Raw genomic sequence first — 24,687 nt, 5'->3', positions numbered from 1 at the left:
CTAGTAGCTCTCAAGGGTACTTGATTCACTTCAAGAACTTGGGATGCTTCTCTCGGTCAGAAGCACACGTAGTGGTCTCCCTTAGTCAGCTGAACCAAGGGGACCCCAAGGCATAATCTAGACCCATTCCTAATAAGTCTCCCACACTAGGTACAAAGGAGAACTTTATTGGTTACAAGGGGTAGGGTTGGAATAGGGTACAATATTAGAGAAATCCCATAGATCAAAATCCCATGACTGGGTAGCCTTTGATCACGCATCTGAGTTACTGCAAGCTATATAGCTAGTTAGATCTCAAGTAGCTTACTCACAGGTATCATCCAGAGGCAGTTGGAGATTCCCTCTGGAGGCAGGCAGTTCCTTGATCATGAGTTTTGAGAGAGAGAGAGCAAGTTTCAGATGGTTCAGCTCTTCTCTCTCTCTCAGTTTTCCCTCATGGCTGCTGCGCCCTCCTCCTGGGCAGTCCTTAACTTATATAGCCCTTGTGACCTCATTTACCTGGTCCAGTGGAGGCCAGCACCTGTTGGCTGTTAGTCAACCAATTTGAAATGCATCACTAGTTGCTGGGCAGACTGGCAGTTCCTAGCTCCCCAGGGAGCAAGCCCCTCACCCAGGTCTGTGATACCAGTCATGTAGGCAGAGGGAGCAGATTTCCCCCCTCCCTCGGGAATGTATCCAGCTCAGGTTACCTAAAGAGATAGGGTAGATGTGTATCCTCTGCTGTGCCCATCCTAACCAAATTGTCACAGAGCAGAGTTTTTGGGGAGAAACAGAGGTGGCCTTCTGCCACAGGCTGCACCCAGAGAGTGGTGGTGGATGGATCTTATTCGACCTGGAGGAATGTGGGCAGTGGGGTTCCGCAGGGCTCGGACCGCAGATGAGAACAGAATGGGTTTCAACACTGACAAGTGCAAGGTACTGCACCTGGGGAGGAGGAACCAGCAGCATACCTACAGGCTGGGGAACTCCCTTCTCATCAGTGCAGAGGCAGAAAAGGATCTTGGAGTCATTATTGATGCCAAAATGAACATGGGCCGACAGTGTGGGGATGCGGTCAGGAAGGCAAATCATACCTTGTCGTGCATCCACAGATGCATCTCAAGCAGGTCCAAGGAGGTGATCCTCCCCCTTTATGCGACACTGGTCAGGCCGTAGTTGGAGTACTGCGTCCAGTTCTGGGCACCGCACGAAAAGGGCCAGTGTGGTCCCCATTATCAAAAAAGGGAGGGACTTGGACAACATGGAGAGCATCCAGAGGAGGGCCACCCGCATGATCGGGGGCAGCAGGGCAGGCGCTATGAAGAGAGGCTAAGAGACCTGAACCTGTTCAGCCTCCACAGGAGAAGGCTTAGGGGGATCTAGTGGCCTGTTACAAACTAGTCAGAAGGGACCAGCAGGCATTGGGAGAGTCCCTGCTCCCCCGAGCACTACCAGGAGTGACTAGAAATAATGGTCACAAGCTGGAAGAGGGTAGATTCAGGCTAGACATCAGGAGGTGCTACTTCACTGTCAGGGTGGCTAGGATCTGGAACCAACTTCCAAGAGAAGTGGTGCTGGCTTCTACCCTGGGGGTCTTTAAGAGGAGGCTAGAGGAACACCTTGCTGGGGTCGTTTGACCCCAGTACTCTTTCCTGCCATGGCAGGGGGTCAGACTTGATGATCTGCTCAGGTCCCTTCCGACCCTACCAACTATGAAACTATGACACCACATGCCTGCCGCTGCCAGCTCCTGGAGCTAGCTCTCGAGGCAGTGTCACATAGATCCCACCCCACAGTGGCAGCCTGCCTCCACCCTGCACACTGATCTGTGGGGCATATGCCCCATGGACCTCTCCCAAGGTGCACACAGCGGTGGGAGCCCCCCAGCGCCCCTGCACAAGCCACCCAGGCTCCTAGCCTCCCAGAACCTGCTCCAGGGCCCTATTCACCTCAGTCCTTGCCCCTGCCTCTGCCCCACTCTCTCCCTCACTGTGGGGGCCTCGATCTGCCCCCTCACACCCCTTCCCTGACTTAGCTGCTGTGGTGGGCAGTGCTCCACACGCTGTCTGGTTGCAGTCGTGGCTGCCTGCAGGCTCTGTGTCTGTTTGTGCATTCTTCTCCCCCTTCTTCCCACCAGCCCTGCTGCAGCTGCCTGGAACCTGCGCCCAGGCTACCCTGCAGCCCTCTGCGCTGCCCTGCCTTTGGGAGAGGGGGACAGGGGCTAAGCCTCATTAGCCCCAGCCTTCCACTGCCTATGGCAGTGTGCCTGCCTGCCACGCGTTCATGAGTGAAGTATCATTTTTCAGAAATATTTACGGAACTGCTGGGACCCATTTGCCAAGATCAATGGTAGTTCCATGAATAGTCCGTGAAAAATTATACTTTATCCGCGCACGTGCCATGGATTTTCAACAAGAAATCCGTGATTTTCTCAGGGCCTTGTTTATGATCCATTCTCCTTTTCTGCTACTCTGGAAACCTATTACCTATCTGAATTATTAATAGGTGAAGGAACAGAGTAGCAATTGAATTGGTGCTGCCCTTTGTATCTTCAGTGTTAGAGCAGAAGCATTGCAAGAGCAAATGAATGTTCCCAATGAACACTTCTGGTCAAGAGACTCCTATCTTGAGTGCACAAAGTGTATGTGCATAAGGAATTTCACATTTTGGAAAACTCCAGTAGTGTCAGGTAATAGTAAATATTAGCTGGGACCAATGTTTTCTGTTTGCTGCAGAAAGATGCAGGCTTTCTCATTTGAAGGAGAAAATCAGAGGAAACTGCGGGTTTCCCCTTGCAGGCTGGCAGCCTTTCCAACCTGCAAGGGTGTGTGTGTGTGTGTGTGTAGTGGGTGTGTGCTAGCACTGGGGAAAGTTGTCTGGGTGCTGGGGCTGCAGCTGGGCAGGGGAGGTGGGGTGGAAGCACCTGCCCTTCCAGCAGGGGAAGGGGGTGAGGAGCCTCTTCAGGGGCGCCAGGGAGCTGCATGGTTAGGCAAGCAGCACTGGGGCTGGTGCCTGTGCTTGCAGGGATGCGGCAGCTGGGAGGTGCTGTCTGGGGTGGGGAATGTGGCCAAGACCACGCGGCGCAGCACGGAAGCTCCAGCCCAGGGCACGGGGGGAGGGGGGGGGTGCCACAGGCCTCCCTTCCTCCTCCCCCCAGCTCACACCGGGGCCAGACTCACTTTGCTGCTGCCTGCACATGTCGGAGCCACTGCAATTGCCATGCTTCAGCCTGGGTGGGATGTGGGCAGCTGACGGCCCCCGTCAGCAGAGCTGGAGGGGGAGCGGGGAAGGGGAAAGGGCACTGACAGGGCTAGGAGGTCTGTGGCTTGGGGGGGAGGGGCACTGGGGGAGGAGCTGTGGGTGCAAAGTCCTTGACACCAGTAGGGCCAGGGGGCTGCAGGTTGGGATTGAGGGGCACCAACATGGCCTGGGGGCAGGGGATTGTGGGTTGGGACTGAGGGGCACTGGTAGGGATGGAGGGCTGCAGTTTGGGAGTGAGGAGCACTGGGGAGTAGGTAGGGGGTTGGGAGTAAGGGGCACCAGCGTGGCCTGGGGAGGCGGGGGACTGTGGGTTGGGAGTAAGGGGCACTGGCAGGGCTGGAAGGGGCTGTGGCTTGGAAGTGAGGGGCAATGGTATGGGCAGGGCAAGAGCTATCAGGGTTAGTCAGTGCCACAAAGCACTGGTGGGGGGACAGCTGCAGCTGGACCCCATGTCCTGGTGAGCAAAGGTGGCAGGAAGAGCTCTGATTTATCATGATAAAAAAATAAATAAAATCAAATGCTAAAATATATAGGTATTTAGAATTTATGTTAAAATAGTGATTGAAGCACTGGTAGGCTTCCAAATTAAAATTGTAAATATATCAATAAACATTGTGTTAAATTGAAAACTATATGTATACTGGCATTTCATTTTAATTGTGGAAAAACATGGAGTTTGGGTAGTTTAAATCGGAGAATCTGTGTGGGGGTTTTTTATTAGAGAATTTGCTATTTTTAAACAGGGAAAACCAGGATCCCTGTATATTAGTAAGTATTTTACTTAAGTTTGACTGTGTTTCCATATTAAAACTATTTGAAATTGCTTAACTTAGGTATTGAAGTATTTCAGACCTTGGTCTTTGTTCAGATAGAATCTCTTATTTTAGACCGTTTGAACAAGTCCAATTTAAGTGTTGTATACAAAGTTGTTTTGTTTTTAAAAAAAACACTCCCCGACTCCCAGTCTGCTCCCCAAAAACAAAAACCTTTTTTTGCAAGAAAAAATTCTTGACACATCTAGTCTGCTATACATAGAAAAGTGACATTTGGCAGGTCAATAGCCTTTGGCACAGGGGAGAAGTAACTTTAGATTTCTGTTGAATATTTATTTTTCATTGAGACTTTGTGAATAACAGTATTCTATACATCTTTAATGTAATGGCATGTTTAAAACAAGAAGGTAAGCTGCACTGCACATGCATGTACACACGGAGCTTCAGTCTTTCTGCTTTAACATTTTTAGTAATGTGTAATTCCGCTCTGAACACCGTCTTCATTTTTGCTAAAATAATACCTTTCTGCTTTATCATTAAATTTCATCTTAATTTCTACTTTTATCATTTAAATTTATCAAGTGGCAAGCATCTAGTTTTAATTTTTAAGACCTCTTCCTGTTTTCTTTGAATCAACAATAAGGTGACAAGCTTTGTGGATCAGGGGAGAGCAGTAGATGTGATGTACAGTAGACTTTAGCAAGGCTTTTGACACTGTCTGCCATGACAATATCATTAACAAGCTAAGGAGATCTAACCTAGACAAAAGTACTGTAAGATGGATACATAACTGGTTGGATCATTGTACTCAACGAGTAGTCATCAATAGCACAATGTTTAGTTGGGTGGAGTTATCAAGTGAGACTCCCAAGGTGTCTGTCCTGGGTCCAGTATTTTTTCAGATCCTCATTAATGGTTTGGATGATGGCATTGAGTGCACATTTAGCAAATTTCTGGATGACCCCAAGTATGGACACTTTGGAGGGCAGGGCAAGGATCCTGAACTGGAGAAATGATCTGTAACAAATCAGATGAGATTCAACAGGGACAAGTGCAAAGTCCTGTACTTGGGGTGGAATAGCTGCATGCGCAAATGCAGTGCGAAGTGAATGGCTAGGTCGGGGCAGGCATTTATTTTGGGTGGAGGGCTGCTTAATGAGTTTTGGTGATCTGTTGAGGGTTGCAGGGGTAGCCCCGCCCCTTGACAGGTGCCCCACCCCCTGTTTGCCATCTTGAGACCAGAAGTCCAGCCCCCTGACCTTTGGCCCTGGAAATCCCTCCCTTTGCCCCCAGGAGATATTTCTTTTGGGAGGGGATGTTTGCCATCTTGGAACCAGAAAAAAACCAGATCATATACTAAAAGTCAGACACCTACTATAACATATTTAAATTTTATTACAAAAATTTTTTTGTCATGATTTGTGTTTGTGTAGTGTATATAGAAATGATTGCATAATAACTAAAAAATAAAGTCTTACTTTTGTACATTGTGTGTTGGATGTGGGGAGGTCCCCCAGCAGCTGCAGCAGTGGCGGCAGCAGCCCCACCTGGAAGCTGCGTGTTGGATGAGCCAGGCACTTCTGTCCACGAGGGTGGGTGTGAGGCATGTGGGGTGAGCGCCTGTGGGCTGCATAAAATTGCCTTGTGGGCTAGATGCGGCCCGTGGGCCATATTTTGCCCACCCCTAGGGTAAGCTGTAGTATTGCAGAGAAGAACCTGGGATCTACAGTGGACCATAAGCTAAATATGACCCAACAGTGTGCTCTTGTTGCAAGAAAAAGCCATCAGTACCCTGTGTTGTATTAACAGTAATGTCACTTGCAAATCAGAAGAAGTGATTCTTTTACTGTATTCAGTACTAAATGAGGCCTCACTGGAGTACTGTGTCCAGTTTTAGGCCCCATACTTCAAGAGGGATATGGGCAGTTTGGAAGGAGTCTAGTACAGGGCAACAAAAATGATGTAGGGGCCTTGGAGGCAAGGAAAAGGAAAGACTGAGGGAGGATTTGATAACAGTCTTCAAATACTTGAAGGAAGATCGGTTTTTCTCTGTGATTGTAGGGGAGAAGACTAGGAGCAATGGCTTTAAACTGCAGCAGAGGAAATTTAGGTTGGGAATTGAAAGGAACTTTCTCACTGAGAAGGGTGGTCAAGCACTGGAACAGGCTACCTAAAGAAACTAGAATCCATCCTTGGAAGTTTCAGGAGCAGGTTAGACACTTGGCTGGAATGGTTTAGACAGGGGTAATCCTGTTTTGAGTAGGGGCCTGGACCTAGATGACCTTGTGAGGTCCCTTCCAGCCCTAGCTTCCTGTGATCCTGTGAACAATAGTTTGATGTTACCAGATGTGAATAGATATCAAATTAATTGAAAGTTGTTGGTAATGAATTTTCTCTTTCTTGAAATAGTGTCAGGCAAGAACACCATAAAGTATGTGCATGTGGAGTGTGGAGGAATAGCTCTGATACTAGTAAAAGAAAAAGTTTAAATATATTTTTTTCTTGAGACATTGTATGTTTGCTTTATTGCAAAATGCTATATGGCAAGATGTGAATGTCAAGGAACTCAGTGTTTTAAATAAAAATACTTTAACTCTAAAGCTAACTAAGTTTTAAACTGCTATAAAATTTTAATTTGTAATTTGCATGGTATGTTTTTGTTGTTTATAGTGGGTGAAGATGGACAAATAAAAATCTGGTCTAAAAGTGGAATGCTGAGATCCACATTAGTACAGCAAGGTAAGTTTAGTTTCAGTAAAGAACACTTAAAACTTTTAAATTTGACCATATTTGTGTAATACAAGTACTTTCCCCTAATTTGGCAGTAATCGTTTGATTAAAGATATCACTTCCATTAAACTCAAAGGAATGTTCTTGTTGATTCAGTGGGAGCTAGATCAAATTGTTTGTATTTTGTGAAAGGCAAGGCTTCTCTGAAAATCTCTTCACATGAAGACTTGGCTTCAGGTTGGCTACTGCTGGCTGTAGGTTTGTATATGGAACCTTTTGCCAAATGTATCAGCTATAAAAGTTGTCAGTTCAAAATGTATCATTATTTCAGTGATTGAAGTTCATGCAGTTTATCTTCAAAAATTAGTCATTGTAAAAATTAAAATGTTTCAATATTTTAAATATGAAATGACAGTATAGGTATCAGTAGAGGTATACACAGATCCTATACCAGTTAAAAAGCAATCTAAAATTACAGTTTATAAAGGTCCCTTTTTATAATGGGATTATTTCCATCTAGTATCTTTTAGTCAAGTTGCTTCTTATTCATGTCTCACATCTAAAAAAATGATGCTTTTTCTGCTGTTTAATGCACAATCTTCCCTGCTGTGGTCTAAAGCTCTGTTACTTAGGGTACATGCAGAGGTTACACTCTTAGATAGACCTAACTAGGGTTAGGTCAATCTAAATCCTGTTCTGTACAGACATTCATGAATGTTAAATTGGGAAAAAAATGGTCAGCCCAATCTTACCTAGTAAAGAGGTGAACTAAGTTTGACTGGGAACATGTTAGCCCAATCTAACAAATGTATGCACGTATTTGGAACGCTGCCTTGGGGCTGGTAAAGCACAGCTGTTTGGCCTAGCCTCAGTGCTTCATTCTTCCTAACCCCCTTCCCCCCCCCCACCTTGACTGGGCTTATTTTAGCTGCCTGACTCCCCTGGGTGGACAACATTGCACCAGACCAACCACCCCCCTGATCCTCCCACCCCCACACACCCCAACTTACTTAGATTGGGTTTCTGGTATGGCTCCGGGTACCAGCAATGTGTGCACAAGCTGGACCCAATCTACGATTGAATGGCTTAAAGTAAGCCATGTGATCATAGATCAGAAACCATGAAAGTGTGCTTGTATCCTTAGCATTTAGCACCTTCCAAGCGATATTTCTTTTTAGTGTAAACCTTTGTGCCAAAATATTGGCACCAAAACATAATTAAATTTAGTGTCGCTAAAAATAGTTTACTAAACTTTTATATTCAGTACTCATGTTTTTGTGTCTTAAAAAAAGAAAATTAAAATTGAAACAGCATTGTAAATATGGGTTAAATTCAGAAAGTCAGGGTTATAGTAATGTTATACATCCTTATAGTGCACAGCGACCTGTTGGAAGGAAATGAATAGTATTAGCAGCCAAGTGGAAAAAAACAGACTTCATAGATCATTCGGCATTCTGGGGAGCAGGTTAACTCCAGTGGAAAATTTACTGTGGTATTTTAATCAAGCTTTTTCTTTAGTAAACCAAGTTATGCTTATTAGAAAGTCAAAATAGGAGGAGACAAAGAAAGTCTATATGTTGCAATTATGATTTTTGCAGTTTTAAGCTAAATAATTTATACCAGTTATATTGTAGTTTACAAGATAATGCTGCTGAAAATGCCGTAGAACTACAACATAAATCTTTTATCAAGATGATAAACAAAACCTTGTACTGTACCTACTTCCCTTTCTGGTACTTTTGGTTTAATGTTTTCCATGAGCAGAACATTTACTTTTTAAAAGGTGTTTAGTACTTTGCTTTGATTGTATATTCATTCACAGATCTCAGAACTTTACAGACAGAAATGATTAAACTTAATAAAATCTTTATGAAGTAGTCAAGATTACATGGCCACATTTAACAGGGTCAGTGAAATGAGACATACAGAAGGAGAGATTGAGGCCCAATGAGATTACGCTGTGAGCCAGTTTTAGGTCTGAAAATAGAATTCAGAAGTCCTGACTACCAACTTAGCTGTGCTAATCATTACAGTATGTGACCAAATTGTGCACAGCTGACCTTAAGAAAAAAGATATCTTTTTGCTGAATGCCATTTATCAATACAGAGCTGAATTGTATAAGTAAATTCAGCCCTCACATAAGTAGACCAACTCTTTAAGTCTTTTATCAGTCTTTAAGGCCTCCTCTACACATTACAGGTATTGGGCAATTAACTGGTTAATTGCATAATTACCCTGAGGCCAGCTTCATGGGCAAAGTAGCTGTCTCACAATAAAAAGCTCCAGCTAGCGATAAAGTTAGACCTTGAAAATGTATACTAACTTTATAGGTGGTTGCTAGCAAGCTTTAATTTCCACGCGTAGCAAGGTCTCCTTTGCAGCTATGAGCCAGTCAGCTGACAGGCCTCCCAGGATCCCAAACCCTGAGGTTCATGGCTGCTGTGATTCTCCAAGGCTCAGGGTGGGTGTGAACTGAATAACTCTGTGTCCAGGCTACATGTGAGGCAGTGCCAGGGGCCAGAGCCATGTGAAGTTGCAGGGTTTCTAGGTCCCAGCTATGCATTGCCCCTGTGGCTGGGAACCCCCTCAACAAAGGGAGCTTCCCCACATGTGCCTGCTTCTTGCAGATGCAGGGGGAGTCCAGGATTGGGCTCCTCTTAGACCAGCAATAAGGTGCAATTGGTTCTAATGTGTGATCTCACAATTGTGCCTCCGGTCGTGTACATGTGGTATGGATCATGTATTGGATCCAATCGCCTTTTGTATCATGTATTGGATCCGATCTGCACGTGTAGAGGGGGCCTAATATAGCATATTACAAAAAGTATTATGATCTAATCTGGACTTTGGGATTCATTATTCTTACAATTACAGGTCCAATATTGATATAAAACAAACAAACAAAAATCCTAATACTCCCCCATTTCCTATGTTGTCTCTAGTATATAAGAATGATATGGTAAACATTAAAAAAAAGACTTTTTACATCTTTTATTTACAGGGAAAGGTCTTTTAAAAAAGAAAGGGCTACTAAGATTAGCTCAATTTTTAACTGTTATATTTGTTATTTTACACAAATGAAATTTCTCAGTAGGAAACATGGTTGTCTGTCCTGTAATCATGCTGATATTTAAACTCTTAACTTCAGGCCAATCAGATAAATATGTTAAAAATAAATATGAGGAAAAATATGAAGCAACAACTGTGATTTTTAGATCAGCAGCTTGTGCTGATCATATTTTTCTGACAAAACATCATCTGGCAAAGTTATCCTTCTATTTTTCTTCAACTATTAATCCAAGTGGCTTTCTAACTGATCTGTTTATGGTGCTTTAAATGGGTTAAAGCTCTCTCTATTGGTCACGACACTTTCAGTATATGAAGACTGAAAGTAAAAATACTTGTCTCAATTTTCCATTCAGAAACCAGAGGTGTTTTGGCGCAGAGGGAGAGAAGGAAATAGACCTCTGAACACATCAACCATTTCCTAATGTTGCTATATCTTTTATATAAAGGTGCACCAATAAAGATTTTCTTGGCTAATAGCAGATTATTCACCAGGCATATCAGTCAATAGCAATCTGATAACTGATTTACAGGAATGCAGCCGGGCAGCATGGAGAGCAGTGCCCTGCAGGTAAGTCTGTGGAGGGGAAGGGGCATGAGGGGGGCAGATTGGGGCACCCATGGTGAGTGAGGGAGGGGCTGGGGCTGGGAGGTGAATGGGACCCTGGGGCCAGGGCAGGGAGTGGGACGGAGCCACAGGCTCAGGGGATCAGTGTCCCAGCACTTAAAAATGGCGGTGGGGGCTCTTGCACTACTGCCACCATTTTTAAGCGCCAAGACACTTTTTTAACCGGAACCAAGTGGGACAAGGATGGAGGCGGGCTGCCCACTATGGGCTCATGGCTCTTTGCCCGGTTGCCTTTGCCCTGGGAGCCACGCGCTAGCTGCACGCCCCCTAACCATCCAGCAGCTAGAGGCAGCTTAACGCTGCCCCTGCCACTGGACAGGCAGGGGGCGCATGGCTAGCATGCAACTTCTGGGGCAAAGGCAGCAGGGCGAAGAGGCCCAAGCCTACAGTGGGCAGCCCACCTCTGCCCTCACCCCGCTCGGCTCTACTCCAGTTAAGTGTCCTGGCACTTTAAAATGGTGGCAGTAATGCTTGAACTAAAGCTAATTCAGTGAGCTTTAGTTCAAGCGTCCCCGCTGCCATTCTTAAGTGCCAGGATGCTGATCCCCTAAATGAGCCACCCGTGGCTCCGTCCTGCTTCTCATTCACTGCCCTGCCCTAGCCCCTGCCCCTACCCCTCTCCTTCCCTCACTGTGGGGGTCTTGATCTGCCCTCCCCCCACACTCCTTTCTTTCCAAAGACGTACCTGCAAGGCACGATGCTCTCCGTGCACATGCATGCAGTGTATGGAGGCCCCGGCCAGAAGGCATATTATATTGATCAGTACATTATTGGCTACACCAGCCAAAAAAAGCTGATAATGTTAATTTTCTATTTGTTGGTGCCGATCCAATATAGCACCGATATATTGGTGCACCTCTACTTTTTATATACTTTGGCTATGCTTTTGTATACTGAAAACTAGGGAAGTTCGTGTACTGACCACATTTTCAAGGGGTATATATTTAAATTTACTGCCATGTGTAGACAGATACATTTACAAATATTTTGCAATTCTGGTAATGAACCATAAAATAGTTCAGTGACTGAAAACTAAAATTTGAGCATATTTACGGAGAAGCTATTTGGAGCTGGATGTTTAGGATTTCAACATCTGACTGAGTGATGATATTTTAAGTATGCAGGCATCATGCTTAGGTCTGGAATATTTTGCTGGAGTATTTTTATATTCTTGGCTTATCAAGCCATCGCCATGTTCATGTTGTGGGAAATATTTTTGTTTACATGTCTGATCTGCTGGTGTCACATCAGGAACATAAGAGTGCTTCATTGTTACTAATTCAATAAAGACATAGAAGATGCTTCTTTCGAAGGCAGTTGTAGAGCAGTTAGAAAATAGATGACTTAATGTAGCCTGGCTCAGTGGAGTGAATAGGAGTTCTGGATACATAGTCCAATAAAGCCAGATATGAGAAGGCAGTTTTTAAAATGTGGGTTAAACTGTCAAATTGAGAAACAAAACAACAACACAAAAAGGAGAAAGTTTGAAATGTAGCAAACATGCAGTACCTCTTTTTTCCCTATCTTGTCTAAAGATTGCTTTAACTTCCTTTAAGGACTGACTATTTCAGACTTGTGTTGAGAAACTTTAAATATCAAAAAAAGGATAGTGCACATTGAGAGTAGTCTGGGACATGTAAAACTCATATATATATTGTTGATATATAAATTTTCCAGTTAAAAATTAGACCTCATCACTTTCCAAAAAAAGGAGAGAACTCTTTTATTTACACACACGCACACACACACACGCACGCGCGCGCGCGCACACACACACACACACACACACACACAACTATTTTGTCTTTTGTTTATCGTCTCTTCGGAATAAAACACACTTTCAGAATAACTCTTGTCTTCCAGTAGAAACATTTGCCTTAGAGCAGTGGTTTTCAACCTGTCCATGGACTGATAGGGGTCTGCAGACTGTCTAAGAGGTCCATGAAAGATGATTATGATCAATCAAAACTATGAATGCCCACACTTAACCATTCAAAGGAGTCTGAACCTCCATTCAAAATTTGGTAGGGGTCCACAAATGAAAAAATGCTGAAAACAACTGCTTTAGAATATGGACATGTGTACTTTTGGAGCCATTTTGAAAAGGACATGTTTCAAATTGAGAAGCTGGGAATGATATAACGTAGCAAAACCAGTCAGTTTTAACACGGTTTTATCCAGGATTAAAGTTAGAGCAGTTTTGCTACATTTATATCATTCTCAGCTTGTCCCTACATAACAGTTGTTGCCCTTCTGGAATGTTTCCCATTAGAAATAGCTCCAAACGTACATGTATTCATACTCTTAATATTCTACTTTCACACATTAAAATTTCACAAACTCATTCTCATCAATCAGCTATGCTAAGCTAAATTAATTATTTAGGGTAGTGGGGAAGAACTCTGAGCTTTGAAACTGAAGTCACAGAAAATGAAAGTAATTGCACATCAACTCACACAATAACTCTCTTCTACAGAGGCAGGGGAGCAGGAGTGCATGGGGTGGCTGGACTCCTCTTGAATTTAGGGATTATTTGGTAAGGGAATTTGTTTGTTATAAATTGTTATTTTAATATTTTATTGTTTTTATGAATTACTAGCCAATTGTTTGTCAAGAATGACGTGGGAGGGTGGGTGGGGATGGAGCATTGTCACCCAATGCCCTGCACTGCCGCCACTCTGCCTCTGGCCCTGTGCGGTCCCTCCTCCCTCCTCCCCCCGCGTACCGCCCCATGCAAGGCCGCTCTGTCTCTGCTGCCTGCAGGGAATACCCCCATCCCTGCTGTTATGGTAGCTGTCACCGCAGCCTCCTGTCCAGAACACTGTTGGTGTTTTAGACAACCAATCAGTGTGTGAATAAAGCGTTACGGACAGACACTGACAGACAGACAAAGGCTTTTATAATATTAGAATTTTCTTATTCATATAGTTGAAAGTCTTCCTCAGCATTTTGGGGAAGGCATATAGAACTAATAAATAAATATTTCTTTTCTTCTACTGCAGCACCTACTGGTGGTACTGTATTTACCTAAAACTAAAATCCAAGACAACTTGGAATTTAAGATTACCACCTCCCTCCCCCCACAATAATTAAATTATATATATGGAAAATTTAGAAATTGTTATGATTTTCCATATATAGAATGTAATTAATGGAAGGTTGTTTAAAATTCATGCCCATCACTGCTGTGCTGGGAAAAGCAGTGGTGAGCAGCCAGACCTGTGCCCCTTGCTCCCCTGTATTTTGTTCCTCCATGCCTGTCCCCCCTGCTGCCTACCTGCTGCCATGCACACTCCTGCCAAATACACACCTGCCTCCCACTGTCCATCCTCCCCCCCACCATGTTTGTGTCTGGTCCACCCTGCAGCCTGCTTCCCCCACCCCTTGTTCTCCGTTGCAGTCAGCATGTCCAGGGAGAAGATGGTAGCTCCCAGTAGAGCTGGGTTGGGGTTGGAGGTATTGGAATGAAGCAGAAGATAAGGGTTGGGGGAAAAAGGGCAGCTGGGTGAGAGGGAAGTGGCGGGGGGGAGGCTGCAGGAGGGAGCTGGGGGAGGGAAGCATAGAGTATAGGGTAGGCACAGACATGGCGGGGGGAATGGACAAGCTGCAGGTTTTCCTGCCATCCCTCATCCCATGGTCTTCCCTGACCTCCCCCCAGCAGTGTTCCATCTCCCCCATTAAATAAGCTATCCCAGCATGCAACAGGTAGTGGTTCAGCTCTGGCTTCAGCCCCAAGCCCAGGGCCAAAGCTTGAGTTGAGCTTCCCCCTGCCCCAGACTAGTACTTAAAACCAAGATGCAGCTTTTTACCCACCATGCTAGTTGTGGGGGGAACCTTGTGTTGGATTTCAGTAAATACAGTATTTTATTTTAAACACCACCAACATAATGGTGTGTGCATTTATTTGTCATTATATTATAATGAGTGTCTGGTACCAATCACTGTATTAGGGTTGCAAAATAGTTTCTGTTTCAGCCTCTGGTTTTCAGATGCTCAGAACTATGTGAAACATTTACTTTTTACACTGAAGTGTTTTATGCATAGTCTGTTCCTCAAAACAAACAATGTTGATAGAGTTGAAGAAAAACAGGTCTGTTATTTTTAAATGATATCACAATTTAAAACAAATATGCTTCTCAGTATAAAAATATTCTTTCAATATTTTTATCAGAGCTTCTGCAAATATAGTAATTTGACCATGAAGAGAAAGAAGAGTTTATTGTATAACATTGAATTAAAAACTGATGCATTTTATTACTTCATAAGTCTCTCCAAAATATTTAAAATCATGGTACATTTATCTCATTTATTTTTGTGTATATTAGATGAAAATATGCCATCCTGAGCAGTACATCCTGATTATTTATATATTAGAAATCAGAACTTATACATTATGGGTCCTCCTATCTTTTGAACCTGTTAATAGGAGTAAGCAGTCCCTTTTCCCTTAAAAATCTCCTTTCATCTTTCCTAGTAATCTTCATTCTCAAAAACGAAGGAAAAGAAGTGGGCCTTGCAGGGGTGTCCAGAAATTCAGTAGTCTCAGGTGGAGACCAAGTTCTAAACATTAATTGAGTTGCAAGTCGTTAATGATTATCATCATGTTGTTGAAATTGTGCCTTGCTTGGTTTTTAACCCCCACTATGCTGCAGCTTTAGTGTTCCTCCAAATAAATGCCACAATATATTAATTGTTTACCACTTTTTTTACTTCGGTATACTCACTTCCCAGCTACAGCCCACGATGCTGGGGACTGGATCCTTTTAGCCAGGGTTTGGGGGCTGACAGTTTTGTAGAAGATAACTTGTAACAGCTACTGTTACCATCTCCAGGCCCCAGTGAAGAAGGCAAGGAAAAGACGCTGCTTGGTGAGGGACCAATGGATCTAGGGTGCTGTTCTTAAAGACAGAGGTGGTATTCTTGGTATGGAAGGAAGCAGAGAGAAATAGAGAGACTACTGGAATGGGACATAGCTCTTAATGTGTATTTAAACTATTTTTGGAAAAAACTTCATTTAGATTAGACAAGAATAAAAATACACTTTGCATACAACATTATTATATTGCTCTCCAGGAGTTTAATAAATTTCAAAGTGTAATTTTAAAATGAATATCTCATTCAGAGAACAGAATGCAGATAACTCGTTCTTTTAACCTAAGTTTTTAGGGGTTTAAAAGCCTTCCCTCCAGCACTCCACAAACCACTATATTTCTTTCAGTTAAATGTTCTCAAAAAGGAGACGCACACAAATGCAATGTTAGTGTAATTTAATGACTGAGCTATGTTTTGTCCTTGAGTATATGCAAATTAGGCACATGTGAAATATAAGGCAGAAGACAAAAGCTTAATATTCAACTGCAGTTAAGTTTTTAATATATTCTGATACGTTCTTATATAACAAAAAAATCAGCTCTCTTGCACTTTTAAACTCTTAAAGTCCCCAGCTCAGCAGGATACATTAACCACATACCTAATTTAATGCATGTGAGTAGTCCCACTGAAGTCAAATTGCTCATATGCTTAAATACTTAAGATGAATTGGGTCCATACAGACCTATTTTTTGAGCTTGGCTTTGTATACCAACCTTTGAACTGTAGTATAGCCTTTGGTTATTATTATTTTTAATTTCTTTAAAACCACATAATTAAATGTGCTGCTGTGAAAAGATAAAATTATTTTTCTTAAAGTATTTAATATTTCCTTCTAAAATTACTAAAATAGTGCTGTTTTATATTTTAATTTCTTGGAGAGATGTTCCGTTAAAATACCCAACTAGATTTTGTTTTTCAGACTCTGTACACTGAGATCATGTGACCTTTTGACATTTTTTAAGAAACCACATGCACCTGGGGTTGGGTTAAATGTCAGACCCTTATCTCTTTCTAAAACAAATTATCTAAATTCTTTCAACCTGTTGAAGGCATTTTTAACCACAGGAGAAGAGGCAAAAATGTATTTCAATTGTTTTAAGGAAGTTCATAGCTCAAATATAATGTGTTTTTCACATTTACGAACTAAAATGTAACATAAACCAACAAACTATACCCTTTGACATTTATTTTTTTTATAAACCATTTTGAAATATGCACCATTCACTAGTTCTCAGTGACATGAAAAAAAAATACCATATGGCAATTTTTTGTGTTTAATTGTAGATGTTCAAGTTATACTATTTAGTGCACCAAACTCATGAAGCAAAAGCTAAATTCTGCTCTAACAAGACGTGCTTGTTCAACTTTCATTGGCTTCATTGAGAGTTGCTAGTGTATACAAGGACAGAATTGGGCCTTATTGAAGATTGTATTATGATTGCTTTTAATTTTAATTTGTATTTATGATATAGCACTGAGAGTCTTAGGCCTCCTCTACACATGCAGGTAAAGGTGCAATGGGATCTAATGCACGATCCATACAGTTCTCTCTCCTGCCATACCACATGTGCATGGCAGGAGGCATGATTGTGGGATTGTGCATTAGATCCTATCATACCTAATTGCTGGTGCAGAGGGAGCCTGATCCCATGATCTCCTGTGGCTGGGAACCCCCTCAGTTGAGGGATTCCCTACTGTGGGGGTGTCCTACGCACACCTGAGGCTAGGAGATTGAAGCTGCTGTGATCTCCAGCCTCAGGATGTATGAAACTCCTGAGGCTGAGAGATCCCATGTATCATGTTTTCCTAGCCTTGGGGATGCATGAAACCCTTGGGGCTGGTAGATTGCAGCTGTTGTGATCTCCCAGCCTCAGGTGTGCGAAACCCCCCAGGCTGGGAGACCGTATCAACTGTAATCTCCCAGCTCCAAGGGTTCTATGCACGCCTGAGGCTGGGAGATTTCAGGTGTACCTTACTGCTGCCAGGGCCCAATTGGGACCCAGCATCTGCAGCTGCGGGAATCTTGTTCCTCCTGGGACCCAGAGTTGGCAGCTGCTGGGGCCTCAGTTGTGGGACTCCCAGCCCCAGCTGGACATGGTGCACCGTTCAGCTGATGTGGCTCCCAGCCCCAGGGGAGACTTTGCTACACGTGCAAATAAAAACGCGATACAACCAGCTGTAAAGTTAGTACGTGTTTTCAAGGTCTAACTTTATAGCTGGTTGGAGCTTTTTATAGTGTGATTGATACTTTACATGCGTAACTGGTTTCAAGGTAGTTATGCGATTTAACTAGTTAATTGCATAATACCTTTCACATGTAAGCTCCTTCAATTTTCAGTTTACAGGATCAAATCCCCATAAACTATTACAACTAGACTGAGAACTGTTCCTACTGACTTGACTGGAAACAGAACTGACTCTGTGTTAGTCAAAACTTTTAAGTGATAAACATATATTCTGTTTGTGTTTTTGCCTTTCATCTTATTTTATTAAGAAATGGTAGAATTACCATTGCTTAAATCATTTTGATCCATTTCTTTGATCCCTTTCTAGATGTTAAACTTTAAATGTTTATTAAATGTTTGTCATTAAAATATCACTTATTTCTTACTTTTGATCACTCTGTCCTAGGAACTAAACAAAAAAAGTATGCTGGGGGAATAGGATATTCTGGGTGTTGTTTGAGGCACTACTTATGGTGATTTCTGTAATTAAGACTACTTGTAATTTTTAGTGGTTTTCTTGCACATCATACATTCTAGCATTTTTGCTAGAACAGTGATTCCCCAAATTTTTGTTCATGGAGGACCGCTTAATGCACCCATACTGAGGGCTGCGTAACAATTATTTTGTAGTGTAATGCTTTTATATTCAAGAGATATACCTTATACATGTGCAATAATAATAAGGAGAATTATAGGATAGTTGCTAAGGTTTGTCAGTCAATACTGAATCCGCCAGTGCCTACAGATTGCAGGTGGCCCACAGATGACACTTTGAGGGACCCCTACGATCTTGTATTCCACTGAAATCACAGAGAAACACTGATGTACCTGTTATTTCAGGCAATGCTGAGATACCCTTTGTGTGACATTTCTTGGATTGCAAAGTGCATTTGCACTTCTTAATACAGCTTGGTAAAGATGACTTCTTCCTTAAGAGATGTGCTCCTGGTGTGTACACAAAACTCATCTTATCCTTTTAGAGACAAATAAATAAATTTTGACTGTGTTTTACCCCTGCTAGCATTGCATAACCAGTATAACTAAAAAAAACAGATTCCGTTCCTTCTTGCACAGCATCCACATGATTATCTGGTAAATTACCTGTGGAAACTCAGTAAAAGTGATAGTGCTGCATGAGTATCAGTGAGGGAGGATATTAGCTCTCATCAGAACCCTTATTATTCTAGATGATACGCACAAAGAAAACAACTTGGCTTTACTAACAGAGCTCAGGCTGGGTTTATGGGGCTAGAAGTTGGGGGGTTATAGTCTCTCTATTGTGAGCTGAATGTGCTGAATCTTTAAAGTAGCAGATATGGAATCACACATCACTTTTTTTACAAATACTTTAGTTACATTCTATAAAACAGCTATTGTAATTACAAGTGCATTTCACTGTGGTTATATTTTTAGATCGCTATAATTACCACTAAATCCTCTAACTAGAATATTCACTACATGTCTAAGAATAATTACAGTGAATATACAATGTAGTTGATATATCTAGATTCCAATAATACATGTATTAAGAAAAGCATGGAGAGATGATAATGAGTAAATCAGTCATGTAGTTTACCTTCCTGGTCATTTGAATTAGTGGTAATTACATACTGGAAAGAAGAACTGCAGTTTGATTATGTTACAATTACAATGTATATACAGTTTAATTATAGTGCATATTATTGTAATGTGTAACTCACTCTTCAAACCAGAACTGCACTTCAGGCTGCAAATTCCATCTCCCTTCTGACAGACAACCACAGAATTAGCTGAGCTGTCACAGCGCTACTGGACTAAGTGGATCTGAGTTAACAAAGTATATATTGAGGAGATGGGAAAGGAGAAGATTTGCTTTATAAACTATGCATATTCCTTGTATAAATCCCTTGGATTTCTCTGTTGTACAGCCCAATTATTTGAACAATACGCTGAGCTCAAGATTTGACCCTTTTGGTTTGTTGATGAGGAACATTTTTAAATTGCCTTATTCGGTTTATAAAGTAGAAATGATCTAGGATATGTTTCTTTCCATTAAAGCACAATATAATTTTTTTTTAATCTTAAAGATAGCCCAAAGTGGCAACTGTTCATTTTTGAGGGGGGTACTGGTAATTGTACTGTATAATTTGAGACATGCAGCTATTTGGAAGAAATGTCTCTATAGATTTCACTTCCATCCTTCCTTCAGATTTTGACCTCTGTAATTGAGTGACCTAATTATCAATTGCTAATGTATAACAGTTAATGTGTCAAAAGAGTTTGTGACCATTACTTGTAACTGAAAAACTGTATAGCAATGGAAAGTGTTCTTAATATGGAACTATATGAATAACAGTTCTTCTGTTTTCAGTCTCTAGTTCAATACCATTTGGGGCTCTGATCCCAAAAACAGTACTGATAATAGTGCTTATTACTTAGAGCAGTTCCACTAAAGCCTGCAAGACTTCTCATGGTAGTAAGTATTATGACTGAAAATGTTGAACAGGCCCTGAATTTATAGAAGTTTGAGATCCTGCATATACATTTGTGATATTTCTTATAATCAGAAAACATGTTCAATCAAATCATCTTATCTACAAAACTGTGTATATGATTTAAACAGCATGGACGAGACACTTGAAATAAGATAAAAGATAAAGCATATCTTTTAGCATCTTAATAGCAAGCATATCTAGATGTTAATTGGCCAGATGACAGGACTTACACGACTTTCAAAGTGACATTTGTATTCTCTGTTTCTAATGTGTGTGAAAGTAACAAATTTTATATTTCTTGATTAAGCAACCTTTATACTGCCAAACTGACTTGAATCCAAGATGGGCAGGCATAGGAAAGTGAAGCTTCATCTTAAATTCAGATACCGGCCCACGGCATGCAGTGGCTCAGCTCTGGCTTTGGCCCTGGGCAAAAATCAGATGGAGACACTGCCTGCCTCATCCTGGGGTGGCTCATGCAACTGGGAAGGAGGCTTGTGTTAGGGGAAGCATGGGGGAAACTGCAGTGGAGGGGAGTCATGAGGGAGAACTCCAGCGTGTTGCTTTTGAGGAGCATGAGGGAGACTGTGCAGCCTCCAACCCCAGCTGTTGTTTTCAGCTTTGGCTCTAGCCCCCTCCCAACTTGGATCTGGCTGCTTCTGCCTGGCTAGACTGGGCCAGGCCAGGGCTGAGGCCACTGCCACCAGCTGTCCCAAAGCCAGAGGTACTGCAGAAGGTAGATGGTGGGTGGGTGCAGGTGATGGGAGGAGCACAGAGTGGGAGGGCTAGGTGTCAGGGGGGTGGGCACTGGGGTGGACCAGGCAGCAGAGGGGCTGGCACAGGCACAGGTTGGAGGCAAGGGTAAGGGGGACGTGTGGTACGGGGTAGGGGGCAACTGGACATTTCTTCCTTCTCCCCTTCTTTTACCTCAATGTGTCTCTTTTCCTGCCACTTTGTCACCAGCACATTTAACTGAAATTTGCCTATGCTAGTGCAGCTGCCTTTCCTTAACAATACTATATGCTTAGATCTCTTGGCTTCCCTTCACAACCAAGTTCCCAGTAAGTACAGAAGGAAATGAGTTAACTGTGCTCCTGCTGTTAAACCATGGAAATTGTTGTAACTAGTCAGCCATTACAAACAGGTTAAACATTTGGTTTAAATATAACAGTCCTTATGATTGCTAAACCAGCAGTAAAGTAGGATAAAAACTAGTTTGCTTTGAATTCCCATACTTCAGTGTCGCTACTGATGTCATTTTTTCAACCTGAATTGCTGCCACTAGGAGAGTAAGAAGTGCCAAATTTAACTAATATGTGCTGTCTGGCAGTGTGAATTATTTCATAGTAAATTACCATATTTATAAATAAAAAATGAAGTAAAATATCTCAAAATATGTCACTCTGCTGTTCCAAGAAAAATAAAACCCTTGTCTTTTTACAGGTAAGTGTATGAAATAGAGAAGTATACGGGATCACATTTTCAGAGCTTAGATATTTGAAAGGGGAACTGATAGGTGTGTCCTGGTTGAAGGTAACTCTTTGTAGAGAGAGAAAGAAATGAAGGGGCTGCTTGATGTTAGGATGTTAAAGAGGAAGATCCTAAATATTAGTACGTTTTTAATGTTTTTAACATTTTTCAAAAGCAGTATAATCGCTTACCAGCTGAAATACCACCTCTTGAAAGACAGTGCATGAATGACTGTTGGAAACTGGAGTTAAGGTTCTGTGTCATTTAGATGCTTTGAAATGTTTCCCTTTTATTTTTTTCCTTACAATTTTCATTAAGACTTTTCCAGTTTTACAATACTAGTCATGGTAGAAATGACAAGACTGCTAGTATAAGCAGACCATTGTCTTTTTAAGCATCATGTTATCCAGAGCAGTGGTTCCCAACCTTTTTTGTATCAGGACCCATTTGTAAACATTAATGGACAGTCCTGACCCGGTAAATAATTTAAGTAGGAAACAGCCCGCTGGCCCTTCAGATGCCCCTCACTCCTGACCTCCTGCCCCAACCCCCCAGTGTGTGGGGCAGGAGGTGTGGGGTATAGGGGACCCCAAGCAGCCCCTTGCAGGCTGGAACTCTTCCAGTCTGCAAGGGAAAACCCATGGTTTCCTACATTTTTCTCCTTTGAAGGCAAATCCATTTTTAAGGTTTGTTTGCAAGCCTTTCTTACATTCTTGCGACCCACTTTTGGGTCACAGCCCAGGGGATGAGAAACACTGATCTAGAGTGGCCTGTTTCTCTTTGCAAGGAATGCAGAAGGAATATAGTACACAGAAGGAATGTGCAGTGCTGAGGCATATTTAAGGACCTAGAGAGATATTAGAGTCAAATGTGATGTCTAGTATACAAGCTTGAGTGACAGACATCATGGTGATATTTTGATTGAGAAAGGAAATAGCAGGGCAGGGAAGGTTTGGTGAGTAAGATTTCCTCTGTGATAGCCATGTTAAGCCTGAGATGAGGTTTGGTGAGTAAGGTTTCCTCTGTGATAGCCATATTAAGCCTGAGATGATGATAAACATCCCCAAAAATGTCAGAGACACTTGACTGACTTATTAGTTTGGAGAGAGAGCGGTCTGGAATAGGCTGCCTGTGGTCCATGTAGAGCTGGGAGTTAAATTTGTGTTTGCAGGTGAGATTACCGGAGGTAAAGTGTAGAGGAAGGACAGAAGGGGACCCAGGACAGAGCCTTGTAGAAACCTCACAGAAAAGGTGAGGCAAAATGGGTAGGTTCCTGTGCAGGGGTGATTGGAGATGTTGGAAGAGACTCTGGAGAGGACAGAACTACAGAAGCTTCAAGGAGAGCGTCATTGATGGTGCTGAAGCATATTGACAAGTCCTGGGGAGTAAGAATGAAATCATAGTTCTGAGCTTTTGCTAAGTAGTCAATGGAGAGTGTGTCAAGAACTGTTTGAATGCCTTTGGTTGGGTGCTAGCTTGGCCTGAGTTTGTGCTGGAATTGTAGGAGAGGAATTCTGGAGAGCGTTTGCAGAGATTAGGCAATGATTATAGAGGCAAGTGGTGTCAATAGTTTTTTCTAAGATGGGAAAAATAAAATCATGTTTGTATTGTGAGGAGACAGAGCCAGAGGCAAATGAAGTTAGACAGAGTGAGGGTGGATTAGAGTGGATGTGAGGGAGGTCAAGAGATGAGTTGGGATGTGATCAGTGAGGCCAGTGAAGGTTAGAGGAGGAGACCAGATGAGAAATTTCTGTAACTGTGACAGGTGAGAGGGAGGGAGAGGGGGAGCTGAATGCCAGCCAAGAGGAGGATAAAGGCCACATTTAATTTATCAGTTTTCTCTTGAAGAAATTCTGTCATTTTGTTCAAGGAGAGAGAAGTAGATAGAGGGGAAGGCTTGAAGAGGGCATCACATGGCAAAAAGGCGACTGGGACTGAGGGCACGAGACTCAATTAAATTGAAGATAGAGCTGTTTAGCTAAAACATGACAGATTTGAATGAGGTGAGAAGAAATGAGTAGTAAAGTGGTGAAACCTGCTGATGGGATTTCTGCCAAATATGTTCTGTAGTACGGTGTCATGAGCAGATGAAGCAGATGTTGCAGGGGAGCTGGAAGCTGGCAGGACAGTCCTTGTGATGGAGGAGAGGAGGCTAGAAGTCAAAGGTGAAAGGAAGTGAAGCATAGAAAGAATCAAAACATTTCACTAGAAGAAAGAGAAGGTTGTGAATCTGGTGGCTTCCACCATCAGTGAATTCATATAATTGATAATAATCCAGCTGTGGTATCAAGCAGGGTATCAAATCATAGTATATATGCCAAGGCATATGTCTTGGCAATGTCTTAGTTCATTTAGAGCAGTAGATACTTTACCAGAAGTATCTACTTTACCATTAACTTCAATTTGTTAAGATTTCACTCCCAATGTTTTTATTCCTATATATGGAGGGGAGTCAGGAGAAATCAGAGGATAAGTCTATCCTTTATCTGTTGTGCTTTCAGAGAAACATGCTTTCAAATGCATGCTGCTCATGCATTTCCACTTTTGCTCACATGTGCCAAATCTGGAAATGTAATGGTGAAGTTGTTCTGGGGGAGTCGTCTTTGGCTGCATTCAAACACACCAGTGGCAAAGGTCTTGAGAATGGGTGGATTGTGCCCTGAGAGCTTCACCACCACATTTCTGGGTTTGGCGCGTCAGAGCAGTCTTCAAGAGCTTTTTTCCTTGAGAGCATTGTGTTTGTGGTATAGACACAGTCTGTGTGGAATCTGCAAACTCCATCAAGTCCACAAAACTTTTCCTTAGTCTGCAGTGTCACTGTTCTTCTGGTTGTGTGCAGTGTAGTATGAGCCAGTACACAGGACCAGAGCTGTGCTTAGGTTAGTGTAGAAGACAAGCAGATGGCCCCCTGATGGAATTTTCTCCCTTCCACATCAACCAGGGAGCAGTCATTCATAATCTCTTCCCACAGTGACAGTTCACCTACCTTCTGGGAAGCACAGTTCCCACATGAGCTGCTGGTTAGAAGAATAAAGTGGAGAGATGATGCTATTTCCTGAGGTCCTTGTTTGTTTCTTAAGGTCTTATTAAGAGGCATCCTGCCAGATTCAACTTCACTTCTTTAGCCACCATATTGCCAAAAGAGTAGATATATTTACCAAAAGGAATTGTGCTGTTTTTTATCAAAACTGATCTTAATTTTTTTAAA

General features: G+C 42.5%; 1 protein-coding gene across 9 annotated transcripts in view; it reads left to right on the top strand.

Annotated features, from left to right (window-relative positions):
* Window positions 1-24,687, top strand: part of IFT80 (intraflagellar transport 80) — a 150,868-nt gene that overhangs the window by 50,303 nt on the left and 75,878 nt on the right. For all 9 annotated transcript variants that reach the window (XM_025215145.1, XM_025215179.1, XM_025215168.1 and 6 more), the window contains one exon: window positions 6,684-6,752. In XM_025215145.1, the coding sequence (XP_025070930.1) occupies window positions 6,684-6,752 (69 nt within the window). The remainder of the gene's footprint in view (window positions 1-6,683; window positions 6,753-24,687) is intronic.

Source organism: Alligator sinensis, unplaced genomic scaffold, assembly GCF_000455745.1.
Source record: "Alligator sinensis unplaced genomic scaffold, ASM45574v1 scaffold60_1, whole genome shotgun sequence".
Lineage (NCBI taxonomy): Eukaryota > Metazoa > Chordata > Crocodylia > Alligatoridae > Alligator > Alligator sinensis.
This window is presented reverse-complemented; position numbering and strand designations above follow the sequence as displayed.